The sequence below is a fragment of the Myodes glareolus genome, chromosome X (assembly GCF_982192425.1).
Source record: "Myodes glareolus chromosome X, mMyoGla1.1, whole genome shotgun sequence".
Classification (NCBI taxonomy): Eukaryota; Metazoa; Chordata; class Mammalia; order Rodentia; family Cricetidae; genus Myodes; species Myodes glareolus.
In genome coordinates this window covers 143,769,808-143,792,788 of record NC_142053.1, presented here as the reverse complement: position 1 = coordinate 143,792,788, position 22,981 = coordinate 143,769,808, and the positions used below count along the sequence as shown (strand labels likewise).

Genomic DNA, 22,981 nt, shown 5'->3' with positions numbered 1-22,981 from the left:
AGTTTCCTCTTGCCAGGTGGTTAGTGAACTTTATAGACCAAACCACATTGGCAATATCAATTCTCTCTCCTTGGAAACATGTCTGGGCTTGTGATTTATTTTCACAAAAAAATGAAGTGTTCACAATGGGATTTAAAACAAAGCACTAAATTTCATTGCAGTGGTTAGTTTTATATGTTAGCACAAGTTAGGCCTTTGTTAGCCTTAGTTAGGCCACAGTCCCAAGTTATCTGGGAGATCCTGTGAAAGTGTTTTATAGACATGATTCAAATCTCTAATCAGTAAGTGATTTTTTGTTTGTTTTTTGAGACAGGGTTTCTCTGTGTATCTCTGACTGTCCTGGAACTCACCCTGTAGACCAGGCTGGACTCTAACTCACAGAGATCCACCTGCCTCTGCCTCCTGAGTGCTAGGATGATGGAGGAGGGTTATCTGTCTATTGTGTTATTTTCATTGGTCAATAAAGAGACTGCCTTGCCCTTTGATAGGACAGAAAATAAGGTAGGCGGAGTAAACAGAACAGAATGCTGGGAAGAGGACAATGAGGCAGACACCATGGAGCCAGCCACCAGGTCAGACATGCTGAATCTTTCCCGGTAAGCCACCACCTCATGGTGCTACACAAATTATTAGAAATGGGTTAATCAAGATGTGAGAGTTAGTCAGTAACTAACTCTCTAGAGATAATGGGCCAGGCAGTGTTTAAATGAATACAATTTATGTGTTATTATTTCCAGGGCTATGCTAGCCGTGCGGGAGCCAGGCGGGATGAAAAGCAGGCCTGCCCGCAGCCCCTCACTACACTGGGATTAAAGGCTTGCACCACCACCACCACCACCAGGCAATCAGTAAGGAATTTTGTTTGTTTGTTTGTTTTTAAGACTGGGTTTCTCTGTGTTGCCTTGGCTATCCTGGGACTTGCTCAGTAGACCAGAGATCCTCTTGCCTCTGCCTCTGCTGGGATTAACAGTGTATACCCCTACCGTCTGACTCAGTAATGGATTTTTAAGGAAGATTATCCTAGATATTAATTCAGTCAGCTGGAGGCCTTTGCAGAATTTTGCTTCCAAAGAATTCTTCCTATGAATGACAGCATCAGCATGTACCCAATATCTTTGCCTGCAGCCTGTCTCTTCTTATGGTCTGCCCTAAAGATGGAAAATTTCACCAGAGTTGCCAAGCCAACCTCCATAATGTCTTCCAAACCCACACTGTCTCTCAGTGTATGTGAGTGTATAAATGAGTCTCTTTAGCAGAGTTTTGACTGATAGAGTCACTCCTTTACATTTGTTTTGCAAATCAAGATCTATATGCATTTTAAAAACTAATTTCCCCCAAACTTTCATGTTCTTTCTTTAGACTATTTTTATAAATCAAAAGTTTCCAAAAAGAGTCCAGAGAATGTTCAACTTTAGAGATGAACCATCCTTGTTCATATTTAACATAGTCCACTTGTCCACAGTAAACTGTGCCTTAGGAAAGACTTCTTCATCTTGGGAACTATTATCTAAGTGAGTTCTCAGAAGGCTCTATAGTCAGCTTTCTGAAGGTAGAAGCACCAAGGCCTTATGGGACAGAAGCTCATGAAAAATGCTCTAGGCCTCCTCTATGTATGCATTCTCTAAGTCCATCCATAAATACTGTGTGCTGGATGTGATAAAACAACAACAAATAGTGTTTAAAAAAATCACAACAGCAGTATTTTTGATCCTTATGTTCTCCAGAAATTTCTTGGAGATTTTTTTACTTTTCTGGGATATAGTATTCAAGTGTTTTTATTCCACTGTTGCCTTGAAGAAAATTCTGGGTTAATTTCAGAAGTTTTCTTAAATCTTTTCCTTCCTACTTTTAACAGATTTTTTTTAAAAAAATCCATATGTTATAAAAAGCTGATCCTTTTCAGAAATTACTCAATATGAATGAGAAATATGCATTAAATAAAGCAAAACATAAATAAAAATTGGTAGAAGAAAGAGAAATAGCAAAGAAGGGAAAGAAAGGAGACAGTAGAGAATAAAAAGGAACCAGAGATCAGAAAAATAGTATAATTATCTATAAAATTTTATTATTTAAATTTTTTAGCAAAAGTTTGGGAGAGAGGAGGCCACCAGTGGGATAGGGATGAGAAACAAGAGGGGGTAGTGGGAGTAAAGATCCTGCAATGAATGTGTAAACATGCCATAAGGAGGTTCATTATTTTGTTCATTTACTTAAAAACTTCTCTAGTAGAATAGAAGTATACACTTCAAAAAGTTCAAGAGAGGAAACCAAACCAACTTTTAAAGAGAATTACAAGTATTTTTAATGTAAAGGAAGGCATTGCCCCCAGGAATATGCTATTGTATATTTAACCTTTTGCTTTCTTTAAAAAACACACAAAAGCAATACTTCTAACTCCAAGCACCATGGGAATGGTTTTAAAAAGTATTTTCAAGTAACAATGTTTTCTAATTTTGTGTTTTATTCTATCACCCTAATTTGGGAAGAACTTACCTATAACTGCACAAAAAGTAATGAATTCTTTGTATTTCTTACTTAATATTTTACCCAAGGACCTCCTTTGTCTTGTGGAGGTAGCCAGGTGTAGGGTCAGAGACCAAGGATCCTCCTGAAGTGTTTGTTGACCTGGTGTGGATGTCAAAGGGCAAACATATGAGGTTGCTTCTCGACCTGGGGCCTTGGTGGTTGATACTCAACTGTCTGATGTGTTCTAAACAGTTTTTCGGATTAATGTGACAAATAGTGATATTTGCTTACCCAGTGGCCATTGTTTTCATCTTTTTGTTAGAATCTCTGTTTTCAAGACAACAGTGGACCTAGTGTAATTATCTCCTTGGCTTCCTTGAAGCTAGGATAGCTGTGTAACCCAGCTCTGGGTTGCAGTGAGATACAAGTCTACTGAGAGACTTTTGGCAAAGTTAGTGTCTTCTTGATGAAAGCGGACAGCACTCACTCACTCACCTGCTCCAGTCTTTCGCTTAGAATTCAGTCACAGGATTTAGAGGTATGAGAGCCACTCTATCTTCAGAAAGCAAAGCCACGTTTACAATAGCAGAGCAGAGAGATGGAAAGGGTTAGGACTTTAAAGATACTGTGGAGATTCTGGGTTGCTGACCTCTGAGTTTTGAGCTGTGTAATTCCTAGTGTGTTACTCTTCCCCATGCCCCTTGGAACGTTGCTTAATTGTTTTCCCCACTTTTCTAGTCCACTTCTTACTGGTAGCTCATGTGAGGTATTCAATGAGTTACTGATTCAGCGGCATTATTGTCCCAGAGTCTCCTCAGACAAGTCCATATTTGCATTCATCTGGCTTTAGGCAGTTTCAAGCTGCCTGAGCCTGGAGGAGATGTGTACAGAGGTCTTAGAATAGGTCCACAGAGAGCTTGTGTCATTTTGGAAAAACAAGGCAAAAGGAAAAAAATATGTTTAGAGAGGGAAACTAAGACCAAAGGCTAGAATTTTTACCTTATTCTGTAGAATGCCCCCAAATAACTGTCAAACTGGTCAGAATTCTAATTTTGCAGATGAAGAAACTAAAGATATTGTTTAGGTGACAGGGATTTTCACAGTAGTATGTAGCAGGAAGTATGTCACTCTCAGATCTGAGGGTTCTCCACTCCACGTCTTTTGGGGAGGGATGCAACTCTGACCTGACTTGTTCGGAAAAATCATAGGCATCAGTGGTTTCCTGAAGCAAAGAGAGTTTGGGCCTGTACTGAATGCTGGGCAGAATTTGAATATCTCCCATGGCAGGAGAAAAGGGGATTCTGATACAGAAAGGAACATAAGCAAAAAGCGCATTTTCATTGATTGCCTCTGATCCAATAGTGACTATTGGCTAATGGCTAAAGCAGAGAATTGATTTCTGTTAACATCATGACCTGTGATAGTAACTGTGGAAGTCACTGTCCACTTTGAAAGGGGGTACATAGGATATAATTGCTGTTCTGTTTTCTTTCTTTTCCTTCCTCCATTCCCTTCTCTCTGCTGAAATTTGAACTGAAAATCAATGGATTGCTAAGCATGCAGCCTACTTCTGAGTTTCATTCTCAAGGTTTCTGTTCCATTTTTGATGGTTTTGGTCTTTAAAATATTGTTACCTATCTGGGAAGAGGAATTATTTAAGAGTTCCAAAGTAGAAAATGTCACAAGTTGATCTAAGACTACAGATTACAATCCCCAGAGCTATGCTTTTTTTCTGCTGTGATTTTACTCTCATGGAGGGAGGCAACAAGCAAGGAGACAAGCTCTCAAGTAAGGAGTCTAGTTAGGAGACTGATGAAATCATTGTAGGGTCAGTAGCACCCATCAGAATTTTGAGGTTGAGCACAAAAAGGAAAACATGACCAAAAGAAACGTTGTCCAAACCACCTTAGTTAAGAGCTACTTAACAAGATGCAAATCCACTCTGACCTAATCCTAAAATGTGAACAGCAGAACTGAGAAAACTGCAGGCTACCAATGGAAAGAGATGTGAGGATGGCGAGACTGTCTGGAAGGACAGAAGTGATACTTTCAGTTTATTACATGTAAGACCAGGAGGTCTACTATTTTGTTATTATTTAAATGCACATATTGGGTAGAAAGTTAGAATTGAGGAAATGGAATCAGATGAACAGCCAGCCATGCTTGGTAGGGTTCTTGTAGCTGTGAGAAAGGTTCATGTATCTCAAGGAAAGAACATAAGAGCCACAGCCATCCTTCACACACCTCAACTTTCCATCAATATCATGTCCCATTTACTACTTGGATATGCTTTGACAATATTGCTAGAATGTTTTTTGTTTGGAACTTACTAAACCTGACGAAAAAAAGTTGTGTAAATTTTAAAGGAATTGAATTCTAACATGAAGTCAACTCCAGCATGGCTTTCTGGATATGCTGATTTTGATAATTTTGAAAGTCTCCTTTACATTTGGAACCAGTATCTCCAGATTTAATTCCCAGCCTCAGGAATTTTTCTCCTTTACTAGATCTTGCATTGACTTCAAACAAAAATGTGATCACAAATGAGAAACTACCTTTACTCTTCAAACAGCTTCATCTCTTCCTACCCTTCCATCCACCCAGGAAGGTTCTAATATGGCACTTTTGGTGCTGTATGAGAAAATATGATGCTTAATAGTTGTCTCCCTACTTGTTTCTATTTCTAACATCTTTTATTGAAAGGAAAATTGAATTTTGTATAGGTGGTTAGATACAAATACTGCTCATTTACCAATTTAGATATTATAATGAGTTCTTGTTAAACATTTGGTATTAAATTATGTTGTCTCAAAATAGTATCTAGATTAGCCAGGCATGGTGGTGCACACCTTTAACCTCAGTAGGCTGATCTCTGTGAATGTATAGCCAGCCTGATCTACATAGTAAATTGCAGGCCTGCTAGGACTACATAGTGAGACCCTGACTCAAAAAAATATCTAGAAGACAAAAATAGAGATAAAAGTAGAGGACCTTAGACTCTTTTGCTGTTCATTTGTTGGTTTATAGGGTCTCATTTTATAGTCCACAGTAACCTTAAACTCATGGTCATCCATCTTGCTCAAAAGTATCAAATGTAGACAAACACTGCACACCTGAGCATGATCGAATCTTCTACCTTGATGACAAATGAGGTAGAGAGGATAAAGGACGGCAAGAAGATCTAGATAAAGAGACTAAGTCCCCAAATTGGAAAATTCAATTCTATCAAAGTACTTGGCAAAAAGAAGTTATCCATGGAAGGAAACAATCTAGGGAGACATTTTAAACAGTAAGGGAGAAGGACCTGGTGGGATAGCACAGTGGTTAAGAGCACTTGTTCTTCTAGAAGACCTGGATTCAGTTCCTAATGTCCATATGGTGGCTAACAAACATCTGTAATTCCAGCTCAGGGGATCCAGTGCCCTCTTCTGACCTCTGCAGGCACCAGGCATGAAAGTGCATGCAGGCAAAACACCCATACGCATAAATTTTTAAAAATGATTTTAAAATTCAAAAACAGAATAAGGGACTGTTATACAGTGAAACATGATACAGGGAGGGTGTGAATAAAGAAACACCTGGGACTGTGACAAGATTAAAAGCATCCTTGTGAAGTATAAGTGGCATGAACGGTGGTAACTCTCATTCTTACGAGGTATAGAAGAGCAACAATAAAAATTCTGTTAGCTGACTTGCTGTGTAGCTGCTCACTTCTTAGCTATTGATCAAGTTAGAAGTTCTTCTTCAACTCCATTGCTCCATTGGTCATTAAGCAACAATCTTCCTCTCTGGGCCCCAGGGCCAGTCTTTCATATGGAGCCAAAGGTCACCTCTTCCCAGCTGTCTCTGAGCACTAATCCTTGCCTTCCCTGAGTTCCATTTCAGAAATTAAAAACAGAAACCTTGCCCAACTGGTTTTTGAAGAAGCAGTTCCACTTGCTGTTTCTTTTTATCTTTTGTTTTCCAACACGTTTATTTTTTAAATTCAACTTTTATTGTGAAGTAGATAATCCATTTACAAAGTTTAAAGATCAAAACTGTAAGAGGTATAAAGTTCCATTCCATTTTTTTGATGTTGGAGGGTTCCATTGTTGTCAGTCATACTTCTGGCCCCCATCACTTTCATTTACTTTCTTCCTGTATATAGTTTCCTTTCCTCTTCAGTGGGTCTTATAAGAATGGGTTTCATCCTGACTTTTCCATACACAAATACAAGGGATTTTGATCAGATTCACCATTATCTTCTCTTGTGCCCATCCTACTTCTGTTTACCTTTCCTCTTCCAAACTAATTCCCATCTGCTTTGTGTGTGTGTGTGTGTGTGTGTGTAGGGTGACTTTAATAAGGATTATTTATAGGAACATGAGTAATTTAGCAGTGGTTCTTTAGGTGAAACACACATACACAAACTTACCATCACCCTGTTTTTTAACATAAAGGAGCACACAATGGGCACCCTATTTCAGATCTTGGTTTTCTAACCTAACGGTGAGATTTCTTCTCAGTAAAAAGAGACTATTTTTTGAGATGGGATCACCCTATCTTTGATCCACACTTTCACCTTTAATGTTTTGCACACTCAACATGTATAGGCTTTATAAGTGGAGGGTCATATATACTTTGAAAAATACTTTCAAGGTATTTTGGCACATGCCTCTCTCTGGAATAGTGGCAAAGAGACACACATTGGTTTATACCTCAGCACAAATATTTATTTCCTCTGGTAATGCTGGTCTTTAGAGGAAAAGTAGCTCAGGATTTGTCTTCTCTTTGCCCCAGGCTCTCTGCCTAATGGGGATGTTCCACTGGATTGGTGTGTGTGTGGGTTCTTTGGCAGCAGGCTAAATAGTCACAGAAAGTGGAACTTCCAAAGGATTAAAGTTAGGTGGTCATTTTCATCTGTCTGGATGTACCCTTTTGTTCAGGCCTCCCTTTGAAGTAGCTATGCCTAGAATCAGAGGCTCTCAGCTTCAAGACAATGTTCTTTCCATTTTTTTCCCTCTAGCACTCATAGGATGAGACTTTGTTACATCAGTGTAAGACCTAAACATAGAATATGGGCTTTGATCTTGCATCTTAATAGACCCCTATTATCCAATTTCAAATATGTGAGACTGAACAAAGAGGGTATTTGACCTAAGTTTCAATTTCTTCATTTGTCAAAATGGAACCAATCATACAGACTTTACACAGTTGATGTAAAGGTTAAGTGACAATGTGTGCAAAACACTAACACAATGCCTAGCTACCATACAGGTACTCAATAAAAAGGTGTTATGTTACTGCTATTGCTGAGGACAGTATAATGTTTGAAAGTAGAGGCTTTGGAGTTAGACTGCTCCCTCTCTGACCTTGGTCCAGATTTGATTGAGCATTTTTTTTTTGCCACAGGTAAGTTAACTAACCCCAATTTCCTTAATCATAAAAACATGTTTAAGTAGAACATCTCTTATTTATGCAGATTTCATTTGTAAGGTGCTTATCACTAAGCCCAATGTCTAAGTAACTCCTGTACCTTAAATGCACTTTAAAACCCAAACCCAACTACACTTAGATGATTTCTGCTCCTTCAGTTAAAGTAGGTGGTACCTCTTCATATATTTCCTTATAACAATTTATCTATAAAAGTGCATATACAGTATAGTACATTTGAAATGTGTTGAGAGTAAATTTCATGTTGTATTTTTTCCTCAAAATTTAAAATTTGTACTCATGGAAGAGTTTTTATAAGGTATCATTTTGAGCATGACATGTCCCGAGGTTTACATTTTTACTTGTCTTTAATGTTAACATACAAATCAGAACAGCACCTGTACATAGTGCTGTCAACCAGATGCAGTGTGAGCAATACCATATTGGACTCAAATACTGCCCTATCGAGACAGCACTGCTCTAACCTTTGATCATATATTTCCTCTATGAATACATGTGAACACCAAAAGATTTACTATGCGCCTGACTAAAGACGTGTAAAGGATGGTAAGCATTTTTTCCTTTGGAATACAGCTGAGCCCTGGCTCAAGTCAGAAACATCTGACTCCAGATATAACCACTGCATTTATGCACATGGTTCTCTTTTCTTTTCTTTCTGTATTATGCTGTTTTTAAAATAGTAATCAGAAAAGGGTGATCATATGCCTTGTGGATCCTGGTCTGTTACCACTGACTAAATGTAAGCACTTTTAAAAACAGTCCAAGACTCAAATAAAGACATAAATGTATTTATACTAAGTAATGGGAAGAAAAACTATCAAAATAAATAAATGTAAATTATAAATTTGGGATTTTAGTTTTCTTCTAATGTTTAGATTTACAGCTAAACCTTCACTCTAAGAAAAAAAATAAGGCCATAAATCTGGAAACATTGAGCTTTCCTGGACAATCATACATGTTTTACAAATGCCTAATTCCTATCTGAACAACTAAAGTAGAAAGATGTCAAAAGATACAGAGGGTGACAGAGCTGAGGGTACCAAGTAATTAACTTCTTCCTTAAGTCCAAAGCCAATAGCTGTTCTTTATCTTAATTCAGCCCCGTATCAAGAAATCACCTAAGCTCCAACATAGAAACACATCAGATAAAAATTTAAGTCAGAAATGTCTGTGATCTTGTTTCTAGTGAACATCACTGATATTCTTAAAGCTTCCCAGGAATCTCTGTGGACAGAGATGGTAGTTACTACTTCAACACAAAACAAACAAAACAAATTTTATATTGAAAAATGTTTTTAATTTCCAAGCCAAGGAGAGTACATGAAGAATTAATTACACAAGAAACTAAAATTGCATAATTGATGGTGGATAATCTAATCAAAACACTTATTAAACACAGATCACATTATTGGACACTAATGTACTCCCTATGAACATAATGACTTCTGAGCTTTGATTCTAGAGCTTGGGGTCAAATAATACAGAATTAGCTTCTCATATATTAGTATAAATGCACATAAAACACCTGAATTGCCTGAATAATATATTCATAGATGTTTAGTCAACAGATCTAGAGTGGGGCTTATTCTAACCAGTTCCTAGGTGATGGAGATGCTAGACTAGAAATACAAATAGCCAGACAGGCATAGAAATGGGTTCTTGGAAATCTGAATGGAGCATTCATTGCATGAGCATCAAGCAGGGACCAGATCTTTCTGTGTGTGATTGTTGGAAAAGGCTTCACATAGGAGGTTGGAGTGAGCCTTGTTCCTCTAGTAACCACAAGAGGACAGCAAAGAGGGCTACACCACAGTTCAGTGATTGAGCTGGTATGAGCTGGATAGGCCATCCAAACTTTCTGACCCTGTTTCCTTTTTCACCTGTAAAATAAAAAATTGAGAACATTAGATTCTTCACAGCCCTGAAACGAAGACTAATGAGAAATAAGGATGGCATGTAGCTCACTTGCCTACATGTAGAGCACTTGCCTAACATATGCAAGGTCCTGGACTTCATCCTCAACTCTTAAAATTATCTGTAAATCACTATCTGCTTATAAGTTAAAGAAATATAGTACAAAATGTTCTATTAATGAGTCTAACAAAGCAGACTACACTTTACAACTGAAAGTGTGACATGCTGTAACAAAACAGCACTTAAGTCCTAAGTGCCACTTATCCTTTTTTCCCTACTCAACTGCCTAGTTATGGTGAGGTGTATGGCTCTTATCACTAAACTATTTTAAAAAGCGTCACATCCACTTTGTTCAGCACAATGATACTTAACATTTATAAATTACTTTTCACTTCCAATGGACACAACAAACATCAGTTAATTAGTTGTCACACAACTGAAGTTATTTTATCATTAGTCTAATTACAAGTGGACCAGATTAAACTGAAGCAGTGAAGGCAGGTGACAGGAGGATCAGAGCCCGAGTGAGAATGCTGAGGGTTCTACCAATTATGCTCGCCATTTGTAGGTGAAAACAAACCTTCACCAAAATACGAAATCACTAAAAAAGGAAAAAAATTCAGTTTCTGAACATCTTCCTACTAAGAGCCACAGTGTCATATAAGGAAAGGGATGAACTACAATGGCTTATCTCTACTCCTCCCCAATGTTCTGTAAATACCAAATAACAAAAACAAGTCAATAAACAGTGAAGGAAATATTTCACTTATCAAAAAGGTTTTCACTATTAAGATTTATGGTGCTGTTCCAAATACCTGAGAAAAACCAACTTTTAAGAAGGAAACTTTATTTCAGTTCGTGTTCTTAAAGGTTTCAGTACATGATCAACTGATTCATTGCTTCCAGGCCTGTGGCGAGACATCTTGGCATGGAATTGGAAATACAGCAAAGCTGTTTACCTAATAGTGCTTGGGAAGCATAAAGAGAGGGAGAAGTGTTGCTGCTCCAAATATCCCTTTGAAGAGCATACCGGTAATGACCTTCACTAGACCCTGTTTCCTAAAAGTTCCACCATCTCCTGGCAGCACCATGGGCTGGTGACCAAACACATGCACTTTAAAAAAATTATGTATAGTTGGGAGGTGGTGGTGCACACCTTTAATCCTAGCACTCAGCAGGCAGAGACAGGTGGATCTCTTAGAGTTTGAGGCCAGCCTGATCTACAAAGTGAGCTCTAGGACAGCCAGGGCTGTTACACAGAGAAACCCTGCCTCAGAAAACAAACAAAATATTCTTTTGTAATTTTATATATTAATACAATGTATTTAGATCATATTCACCTCCCAATTCCTCCCAGGCCTCCCACCATATCTCCCTTTCAACAGTTAGGGGTAGAGTCTCATAAGCCTTACCCTTATCTATGTTGGAGTGTTGACCAACTTGGCTGACCTTGTTCAAGTATCAGGCAGGCAATCACAGTGTTGGAGAGTTGATTGGCTTGATCTTGTGCAAATGCTGGGCAGGCAACTACAGTTGCTCAGTTTAGGAGTATAAGGACTCTGTTATGTTCAGAAGACACTACTTCATAGTAGTCCTCCCTGACTTCTAGTTCTTACAATCTTTCTGCCCCACTTCCTCAATGTTCCCTAAGCCTTGGGGGAAAAATATAATACAGATGTTCCAAATATAGACCTTCTAAAACTTTTATTATTGTGAGAGGCCTCACATGTCATGGCACATGTGTGGAGGTTAGAGGACAGCTATGTGTAACTGATTTTTTACTTCTACCTTTATGTGGGTTCAAACATAGGTTGCCAGTCTTGTACAGCAAACCCTTTTATCTGCTGAGCCTAACACATGTACCTTTGAAAGATACTGCAGATTGAAGTTATAATGCATGACCATCATTCACATGAAGGCTGGCTTTTTCAGTGTTTTACTTTAAACAAAACTGTTTTAAGGATCCTGTGCTGTTTTTGAAGTAGTACAGTATTTATGGACACAACACAGAAATCAGGAGATTGCAGGAAACCAATCCATACATCTACATCATACCTCTTGCATCTATCTTTTAAACATTCATTCTCTGGGAATTTCATGTGACACATTTTGAACATATTTACCCTTTTCACCAAACTCCTCCCATAACTACCTTCTCTATCCTCTCATTCCTTCTCATTCAGTTTTGAGATTTGTTTTTCTTCCATCAAGTACAATTTGTGTTGTTAGCTAGTTTGGAAGTGTGACCTGTCAGAGCCTATGGTCAACCTACCAAGGGTCATGTCATTAAAGAATCCTGATCCTCTCTCTCAGCAGTCATCAAATGCCAGTAGCATCTTAGCTAGTGGTGGGATTTTGTGCCTCCTTTCCCCTTCTGTACTGTGATCTTTTATCTGACTGGAGCTTGCACAAGTCTTGTGCATGGGGTTACAATCACTCTAAGTTCATGTGTATAACTGCCCGTTTGTATCCAGCATATAGTTCCCTTGATTATCCACCACCTCTGGATCTTTCCAAGTCCTCTTCCAAGAAGATCCCTGAGCTTTGTAGGGATCAGTGTGATGCAGATGTCCCATTTAGGGTCGAGCACTCACCAGTCTATACTCTGCACATTCATTGCCATCAACTGCAAAGGAGATGCTTTTCAAAGATAAAATGTTTTCTAGAGTGGGTTTTTAAAAAAGATTTATTTATTATATATACAGTGCTCTGCCTGCATGTATGCCTGCATACCAGAAGAGGGCATCAGATATCATTATAAATGGTTGTGGGTCACCATGTGGTTCCTGGGAATTGAACTCAGGTCCTCTGGATGAGCAGTCAATGCTCTTAACCTCTGAGCCATCTCTCCAGCATTACAATGGGTTTTGAAGGCATCTTGAATCTAGAGCTTGGAGAACTAACAGTATAGAATGAGCTTCTCAAATTTTAATGTGCATCAAAATCACATTCCCTTTTATATACAAAACTTAAATATATCTTTTATGAGAAAAACCAAAGTTTAGACATGAAGAATTATCCAATAGGAAGTAATTTTATTATTGTGTTGTCATTTCTGCTTGTTCCCAATGCTCCGAATGTTCTTACTGTGCTTGCAGAACCTTTATAAGTGGAAATAAACATAATGTTATATCTTTTAAAACTAACTTGCACTTTCAGTATTTGTTTTATGAGCTAGGAAAGAAGTATAAAAACTGGTAAATTTGACAATTAAAAATATCATCTACTTTTATAAATCTGAAAGAAAGTTTATTACAATTCTTTATTTTTTGAGAGGCTCTCACTATGTAGCCCAGGTCTTCCTGGAACTCAATGCATAACCTACGCTGGCCTTGAATTTCCAAGTGCTGGGATTACAACTGAATATGCTACACACAGCTTTTTTTTTTACTATGGAAGAGAAAGATGCCTAATCTTAGCAAATATTCAGTCATAATAAAATGTGACTTATTTTACCAAAGAAAACATTATGATAGAAATTCCTTATATTAAAATATGTTTCTTCCTTTTTATTTCTTCAGAGTACCTTGCATTTATAAACATGCACATATATACATCAAATACATATACACTCACTCAGCATATAGTTAGTTTCTCACTAATATGACACATAGATTAAACTACTTTATTTTGTTTTTAAAATTAAAAATTGTGTAACAAAACACCCAAAAGGAAAATAAAAACTGCATCAAATTTTGGTGCATGTATAAAATATAGAAGTACTCTTCAAAAAGTTAGTGTTGAGCCATTTTAATTTTAACATTTATTGCAAAGCACATTTTATAAACACTAGATAAATTTACATATAAAAGCTACACATAAATATATAGACCCAAAAGAAAAATAGCAGTACTATTAATGCAAGTAAACTAATAAGATGTTTAAACAAATATGACAATAAAAATCATTTTCATTGCTATTTATTTTTCATAAATTTAAAAACTACTCAGAAATGAAATGTAGTTAGTATATCATGATTACTATCGAAGTTTAGAATTACAGAAACAACTAACACAGAACTACTTATTTTAAAAATCTTTCAAATATTCAACAGTCAACTGACAATTATTAATGTCAGTAAATAGTCAACATCAATAAAAGTTCTTATCTAACTGAATAGAAAATTTTAGGCTTTGTTTAACAGGCTAAATTTGGTGGAAAAATCTTAATGTCTCCTTTACATTATATTCCTGAGTTTTTGCACAACGTTACAGATAAGATAAAAAACTTAATGTATAGCTTTGTATAACATTGCATTTTAGTTCTGAAAAAAAAACAAGTATTGAGATTATTTTAAATGTGAATAATAACATTTAATAACCAAGACAGAAAAGAATGCATTTACTTTAGCTTAGCTCAGGGAAATGTTAATGCCTCTGACCACAATTTGTAAAGATCATTTGTAAAATATGACAGAAATTCTATTATATTATACCTGCCAGAAGTTTTTATTTGTACCTCATGAGATCATATTGACTTTGTAGAACACGATGCTTTTATAAAAGAAATGCTCAAATGATGACAGTCAGCACAAGGCTAGGCACAGTGTAGGTGTTCGGTATTATTAATTTAGCATAACAAAGTATTATTTCTACACATTAACAGTTCAACAGGTAGTTATAAGTTGATTTAAAGCATTTTAAACATGAAAATACACTTTTAGTAACAACCATAAGAGGAATTTTTATAAGTGGCCATTTTCAGTCTTAGTTTTATAAAAATAGTTTCCGATTCCTTTAAATAGGCTTAAGAAAGCTGCCCCTGCTTGTTGCTAAATGTGGTAAGCCCAACCTATTAACACCTTCAGAACTGATTAGTTTAGGTGACACCCCTACCTAAAGCAGTTTCCCTTGAAAACAATCTGTGCATCTGAAGACTGGAACCACCAATGTGTATTTTTGAACAATTCCTATACCTCCTGGAAAATTACTGTGATTAAATGGATTTGAGAAATAATGATTTCAGGTTACCAAAATTTTTATCATACTTGAACATGACTTTACATGAGTAAAAAATGTATGGAGATCTTGAAAAATCTGCCTAGCTTATCATCAGACCTTACCCAAAAGTATTTCTTACCTAAAAGTCACAGGTTTTGCTCTAGGTCTCTTGCTAGTCACAAGAGCTATCAGACAGTGATCACTTCTGTCAAATCTGCTGGTGATTGCGGTTCTATAGTTTTATATTGCATAGGCTTTTTCTTACTAGGAAACAAGAATCATCTGGCAGTTGTATTTTTAAAAAGAGCAATACAACTTATGAAGAAGTTAGTTCTTAAAATGGCAATGTCAGCATCAGTAAGAAGTATATGCAAAGCTGATTATCAAATATCTTAGTTTTTTTTTCTTTCTTTTAAAATAGGGTCTCACTATGTTGTCAAGGATAGTTTTGAACTCCTGAGCTCCAGAGCTTCTTCCACTTTAGGATCCCAAGTAACCTGGGACTACAGATGGCACTACCACATTCAGCTTTCAAATTTCCATTTCTTTAAAAATTATCAATTTACAAAATAGTATGTCAACTCCATGTACAAAATCTCACTAGTTATATAATGCAAGAAGAAAATAATTATTTAACTGGATATGCATTTTAAAAGTACATAAGTTTATTTAATTATTATCTAGTAACAAATTCCTCTAAATAAAAAGAGAAAATAAGTAACAAGATACACTATCAAATGAATGCTATAGAGTACTAAGGAAAGTTTAAATTATCAGAGATTTGAAAGAATTTTTAATTAATATTAAAATTGTGAACTGGTAGCCACTTCTGTTTTCTAATAAGAATATTATATAAAAAGAAAACTGAAAGCTCATTGAAGGGGTTAAATCGTTTATAAGATGACTAAAATTACTTAATTTAAATGAACTATTTTAGACCTTCAAGTGAATGATATGGTATTCAAAGAGTTATTTAAAAATAGGCTTTAACAATTTTAGCATTAGTTAAAAATTACTAATGGCCTAGGACTAATATACATAAGTATTTTATCAAACTCTCTCTATAAAGATTAGAAAGGGCTTAATACCACAGTCTGCTTCAAATCCCCATCTGTATCTCAGCAAAGTTATAGAAGCTGTCAACATCTCCAGATGCTGTCTCCTTCTTTTCTGATACAAACATCTATTTAAAATACAAAACAAACACAAGATTAGTTCTGTGGCCCTTAAATACCAAAGGCCACATATTTATAGAACAAAGTCATAAGCTTAGGGTTTTATCTTTAAGAAGTTTTTAGATTTACTTTTTATGTGTATGAATGTTTTGCCTGCATGTATGTATGTGTACCATGCACATGCTTGGTTTCTTCAGAGGTCAGAAGAGGTTGTTGGACCTCTGAAGCTGGAGTTGCATATGGTTGTAAGCCTACGGGTTAAAAAATATACTATAGATACAAGTACTATTGGTTGTAAGGGAAAGGAGATAAAAAGAAAAATTAGATTAAATTATAGTAAGATCTATACCTTTGTCCCGTTGAATATCTCATTTATGATAAGGTGACATCCTTCTACAGCACCATCTCCATTAAATTCCAAGGCAATCACAGGACCTAAAATGAACCCCAAGAAGTTTTTTCTCACCACGAATATAAATATTGTAAAGCTTATTCTTGCATTTCTTTTGTTTTAGATTTTTGACGTAGTTCACTATGTAGCCCTGAAATACACTATGTAGACTAGTCTGCCCTTGAACTTTTCTCCATCCTTCTGCCTTTACAGGTGTGTATTAAACCCAGCATTTATTTTTTTGATTCTTCTCTGAGAAATTTCCAGTATCTTCATCAGGTGGGAAAGAAGAAGGATGGAGATAAAAGGGTACATCATTTCAACTTTTTCCTATCCCTATCATAAGACAAATAAGCACTGAGTCTCATCCTAGGATGCCCAGCTCCCATACTATTACACAACTGTGTCACATTTTTAAAAATTATGTATGTGTGTGGGTATGTGTGCGTGTGGAGTGCAAGTGCCTTGTGGAGGACAGACGAGGTCATTGGACTCCCTGTAGCAGGAGTTATAGACAGTTGTTTCTGTGCTTCCAGATTTGGGTCCTGGTATCGGAATTCCAGTCCTTTGCAAGAACAGCAAGCATTCTTTAACTGCTAAGCCATCTTTCCAACCCTTACTGTCACGCTTTCAACTGTTGGAAACTGTCTGGTTTCTTTGGTTTTTATTTTTCTTTTTAAAAACAAAACAAATAAACAAAATCAAAGAATCTCCACTAATTTAGCAGTACAAAGACTAGTGGGCAAAATACCAAACAAGATAAAAACAATCCAAGTCAACACACAAGTCTTACCAGGCAGCCTGCCCTCCTTCCAGCTCCCCTACTTAAGCAGCCAAGTTCTAGCTCACCAACTATGGAAATAAATCAAAAGGGAATTGAGGCCAGGCACCAAAGCAATGCCTCTTTGAAAAAATTTTCCTTGAGTATGTTTTAAAGTTACATTCTAAAAGTAAATATCAAGCTTTTATTTTTAATCCTCTGAATAGAAAGATTTGTGCCTCCTTTCCCATCCATTAATTTGAATGCTTTTAAGACCCCCTCTGACTTACATTTTGAGTTAAATATTCATGATTTAATCTTTGGTAAGCCTGGAATGTAGCATAGATTTGTTGGCAAGCATGACCAAGGCCAATCAGACCAAGAAAATGTGTGCTTCAATTAATGTGTATTCAGCTATCACCATATTCCAAACAGATCAGCATTTTATTTCCTATGGTAATGGAGAAGTTTTGACCTCAAGGAGTTTACAAATATGTCTCAAAAATAGACATAAACTGATTAAAGAAACATAAAACAATATAGAATAATGGAGTACTACATCTGAAAAACCAAAATAAACAAATATGAATGCTAAGTTTAATATAGTTCTGAGTCCTGGACAAAGCACAAGAATGAGAAAGATCTCATTATATTTGGCACCAAAGTAACTGGAGGGTTGCAATTCAATACAGAAACACATAGGAAAGGCAAGTAATAAAACAGTCAACTGTACCCTCACAAAGATCTAGTGAACAAGCTAAACTAGGAGTTTATAGCATACAGTATCTATAGATTATGATAAGGTCAAAGAAAAGGCAACTGCTTACATTTTCTTACTCTTGGCAAAAAGGCTCTGTGGAAAATGTGGATGAAGGACATTAAGCCTATAGTTCACAAGCCTAGAGAAGCCAAATAACAAGGTGAACCCAAAGAAAAACATATATAGATCCTCCTGGAAATTGGAAGGGAACAAGATTGCCGGACAAAAGTTGGGAGCATGGGGGTGAAGGTAGGGGTGGAGGTAGGGGAAGGGGAGAGGGGAAGAGAGAAGGGAGAAATGAAAGACTGGAGAGAGCTTGGGGAAGTGGGAGCAGGGAGATGGAGGAAGGGTGAATATAGGAGCAGGGAAGAAGATATCGACATTAAAGGAGCCATTTTAGGGTTGACAAGAGACTTGGCTCTTGAGGGGATCCCAGGTGTCCACAGGGATGTCCCCAGCTAGGTCCCTGGGCAGCAGTGCACAGGGTGCCTGAACTGGCCTTGCCCCACTATCACACTGATGTTTATCTCGAATATCACCATAGAATTTTCGTCCAGCGACGGATGGAGATAGAGACAGAGACCCTCATCAGAGCAATGGACTGAGCTCCCAAGGTCCAGTTGAAGAGCAGAAGGAGGGAGAAGATGAGCAAGGAAGTCAGGACCATGAGGGGTTGGTCCACCCACTGAGACAGTGTGCCTGTTCTAATGGAGCTCACCAAATCCAGCTGGACCAGGACTAAATGAGCACACAATCAAACCAGACTCTCTGAATGTGGCTAAAAATGGGGCTGACTGAGAAGCCATTGATAAAGGCACTGGGACTTGTTTCTACTGCATGTACTGGCTTTTTGGGACCCTAGTCTATTTGGATGCAAAGCTTCCTAGGCCTGGATGTAGGGGGGAGGGCCTTGGACTTCCCATAGGGCAGGGTTCCCTGTCTTCTCTTAAGGAGGGATGGGGAGGAAGGAGGGTGAATGGAGGAGCAGGAGGGGAATGGGAGGAGGGGAGGAAGTATAAATTTTTGAATGGAAAAAAATAAATAAAAAAACAAAAAAAACCAGCATGATTCTTTAGAACCATGAAAAAAAAGAGGGTATCAAATGAAACCTTGCAGGGGGTAATTCTAAAGGTAGTTTAGAAAAAAGTTCTTATGTTAGAGAACCTATTCCAACCTACAGACCTATTTAAACAGCTTCACTGTGATGTAAAAAGATAATTATCAAAGCTCCTCACAAAATGAAAGGAAAGAGAGGGTCCTATTGAAGGAAAGAGAGGGTCGTGTAGTAGCATGGATGGAGGTGAAAATTGTCTCAATGTACCCTTTTATATAACTTGATATTGGAAAGCATGTCAGTATCTCAAAGCCAAAAGTAAATGCGGGGAAAAAGCAGTTCTAAAAGTTAAAAGCAAACTAAAATAAATGAATCTATCAAGTTAGTGATATGACCATACAAAGACTTATTCTATGCAAACTTAGAAGGCAATGCCTTGTCTGTATACCTTCAGTGGTATATGGCCTAAATATAAAAATACAGAAGGTGATCGAAAGCCAGTAACCTAGGCCAAAGTAGACCTGAGGCAACAAACTCCACTTTGGGCCAGAGCAGGACTGAGGCAACAAATTCCACAGGAGTGAGACTGAACCAGCTACCTAGGCTGTAGTGAACCTGAGGAAACAAGCTCCATGGGAGTAGGAGTTGTGAGCCAATCCAGTCCTGGGACACTGGTGGATCAGGATTGAATCAGGGTCCTGGTCCATGACAGCGAACTCCACCGGAACAGGTACAAGGGAGTAACTGCTGAGCGAGTGAGCCAGAGCCAGAGATTGCTGAGGGTCCGGATGTGAATTTGGGACCTTCAAGCCAGGACCGCTGTGGGTCTGGGCATGAGTCTAGACCTCTCAGGAACTAGGCCTGAGCCAGGACCTCTGCCAGTCTGGGCTTGAATCTGGGACCTTCGAGGGGGTAGGCAGGAACTAGAGATCTCTGTGGGGCCAGGCTTGAGTCTGAGACCTTTGAGGGCGTAAGCCTGAACTAGGTCTTCTGCAGTTCTGGGCACATCCAAGCCTGGGAACTCCAAGGCAGTAGACCGGAGCCAGAGACATTTGCAGGACCAACTCCAAGCCACAGACTTCTGCAGGAGGGGAATCCAGACTATGATTTACACAAAGAGGTCAAAGCCAACAACGAAGGTGAACTTAGGCCTGAGACAGCAAACTCCAAGGGAGTGGAGCAAAGCCCAGGAACACAGAGTAACCAATGGGGTAACTAGAACTGTGGCACTGACTGTACCACGAGGAACAACCATCTGAGCTTTGGATTCACTGGCACCTGGAAGATTAATCAACAGAATCTCAGACAGCCCCAACACCTATTAGCGGAAAAGATGAGTAGAAAAGGTAAGAACACATGCAACACTGCAAAGAGCAACACAACACTAGTAAAACTTAAAGACCCTAAAACAGCAAGACTTGAACAACCAAATATAGATGAGGCAGAAGAAAATGACCTAAAAATTAACTTCAAGAGAATGTTTGAAATTCTTAAAAAGGAAATGATAAATTCCCTCAAAAATAATAGAGGAAAAAGACAAACAAAAAAATGGAACACATCAGCAAATCCCTTAACTCACTCATAAGTGGATTCTAGACATAAACAAAGGACATTGAGCCTATAATTCGTGATCCTAGAGAAGCTAACATGAAGGTGAACCCAAAGAAAATCATATAGTTATCCTCCTGGATAGTGGAAGAGGGGGAGAAATGGGAGGAGGGAAGAAGGTGGAAATTTTAATAAATAAATAAAGCAATCAAATATGAAAGAAATTATTCAAGACTTGAAAACTGAAATAGAGACAATGAAAGAAACACCAGCCAAGGGAATTATAGAAACATAAATCATGAGAAAATGATCAGGAACCACAAACACAAGCATGAACAACAGAATACAAGAGATGGAAGAGATAATCTCAAGCACTGAAGATACAACAGAAGAAAGAGACTCATCAGTTAAAGAAAACATTAAATCTAACAAAAGCTTAACACAAAATATCCAGGAAATATGGGACATGAAGTAAAGGCCAAATCTAAGAATAGTAAGTATAGAAGAAGGAGAAGTTCAACTCAAAAGCACAGAAAATATATTTAACAAAATCATAGAAGAAAACTTTCCCAACCTAAAGAAAGATATGCCTATTAATATACAAGAAGCTTACAGAACACCAAATAGACTGGATCCAAAAAAAAAGTCCTCTTGCCACATAATAATCAAAACAATAAACATAAAGAGTAAAGAAAAAATATTAAGAGCTGCAAAGGAAAAAGGACAAGTAACATATAAAGGTAGACCCATCAGAATTACACCTGACTTCTCATTAGAAACAATGAAAGCCAGAAGGTCATGGTCAAGTGTTATGCAGTAATTAAGAGACCACGGATGCCCGCCCAGACTACTATACCCAGCAAAACTGTCAATAACCATAGAAGGACAAAACAAGATATTCTATGACAAAACCAGATTTAAGCAATACCTAGCCACAAACCCAGCCCTACACAAAATACTAGAAGAAAACTTCAACCCAAGGAAGTTGGCTACACCAACAAAAACACAGACAATTGATGGTCTCATAGCAGCAACCCCCAAAGAACGGGAAAACGCACAAATTAACATCACCAACAATGAAAACTAACTTAACAGGAGATAGCAATCACTGGTCATTAATATCCCTTAATATAAATGGACTCAACTCATCTATAAAAGGGCACAGGCTAACAGAGTGGATACAAAAACAGAATCCATCCTTCTGCTGCATACAAGAAACACATCTCAACCTCAAAGACAGACATAATATCAGAGTAAAGGGTTGAAAATTTTATATTAGTCACAGGAAAAATCCATCAAGAGGAAATCTCAATATTGAACATCTGTGCTCCAAATACAAGGGCACCCTCATATGTAAAAGAAACACTTCTAAAGCTTACATCATACATTAAACCCCACACACTAATAGTGGGAGACTTCAACACTCTCCTCTCACCATTGGACAGGTCAGTCAGACAAAAAATGAATAGAGAAATAAGGGAACTAACAGATGTTACAACTTAAATGGATTTAACAGACATCTATAGAATATTCCATCCAAACAAAAAAGAATATACCTTTTTCTCAGCACCTCATGGAACCTCAACAAATACAAAAAAAGGAATAACCCAATATACCTTGTCAGATCGCCATGCTTTAAAACTAAATGTGAACAGCAATACTAATTCCAGAAAACCAACAAACACATGGAAATTAAACTACACTTACCTGAATCATCAATGGGTCAAGAAAGAAATAAAGGGAGAAATAAAAGACTTCCAAAAATTCAATGAAAATGACCACACAACGAACCCAAATTTATAGGATACAATGAAAGCAGTGTTAAGAGGAAAGTTCATAGCACTAATTGCCTACATGAAGAAGCTGGAAAAATCCCACACTAGTGAATTAACAGAACATTTGAAAACTTTAGAACAAAAAGAAGCAAACTCACCTAAGAGAACTAGATAGCAGGAAAAAAATCAAATTGAGAGCTGACATCAACGAAATAGAAACCAAGAAAACAATACAAAGAATCAATGAGACAAAGAGTTGGTTCTTCAAGAAAATCAACAAAATAAGCAAACCTTTATCCAAACTAATAAAGGCAGAGAGAGAATATCCAAATTAACAAGATCAGAAATGAAAAGGGGGACATAACAACAGACACAAAGGCAATACAGAGAATCATCAGGTCATATTTTGAAAACCTGTACTCCACAAAATTGGAAAACTTAAAGGAAATGGACAACTTTCTGGATAAATATCACTTACCAAATTTAAATCAAGACCAGATAGGCAAATTAAACAGACCTATAACTGCTGAAGAAATAGAAACAGTCATCAAAAGTCTCCCAACCAAAAAAAGCCCAGGACCAGATGGTTTCAGCTCAGAATTCTAGAAGACTTTCAAGAAGAACTAATACCACTACTCCTCAAATTATTCCACACAATAGAAACAGAAGGAACATTGCCAAACTCTTTTTATTGGCTACAATTACTCGGAATCACAAACCATACAATGACATTGCTAAGAAAGAGAATTACAGACCAATCTCACT

At 37.3% G+C, this 22,981-nt stretch overlaps 1 protein-coding gene and 1 long non-coding RNA gene across 4 annotated transcripts in view; one reads left to right on the top strand and one right to left on the bottom strand.

Moving 5' to 3' along the window:
* Window positions 1-486: 486 nt before the first annotated feature.
* Window positions 487-18,825, top strand: LOC146889095 (uncharacterized). Its single transcript, XR_015000410.2, has 3 exons — window positions 487-596; window positions 738-848; window positions 18,384-18,825. It is a non-coding gene; the product is annotated as an uncharacterized LOC146889095 (long non-coding RNA).
* Rp2 (RP2 activator of ARL3 GTPase) overlaps window positions 9,175-22,981 on the bottom strand; it is a 47,280-nt gene continuing 33,473 nt past the window's right edge. The window contains exons 4-6 of one of the 3 annotated variants that reach the window (XM_085684831.2): window positions 16,278-16,363; window positions 15,842-15,936; window positions 9,175-9,779 (exon numbers count right to left, since the gene is read on the bottom strand). In XM_085684831.2, coding sequence (XP_085540957.1) covers window positions 15,853-15,936; window positions 16,278-16,363 — 170 coding nt within the window. In that variant the 3' untranslated portion in view covers window positions 9,175-9,779; window positions 15,842-15,852. Of the gene's footprint in view, window positions 9,780-12,825; window positions 15,937-16,277; window positions 16,364-22,981 lie in introns of those variants that run through there. The other 2 variants (XM_048461368.3, XM_048461367.3) reach the window with 2 other exon arrangements.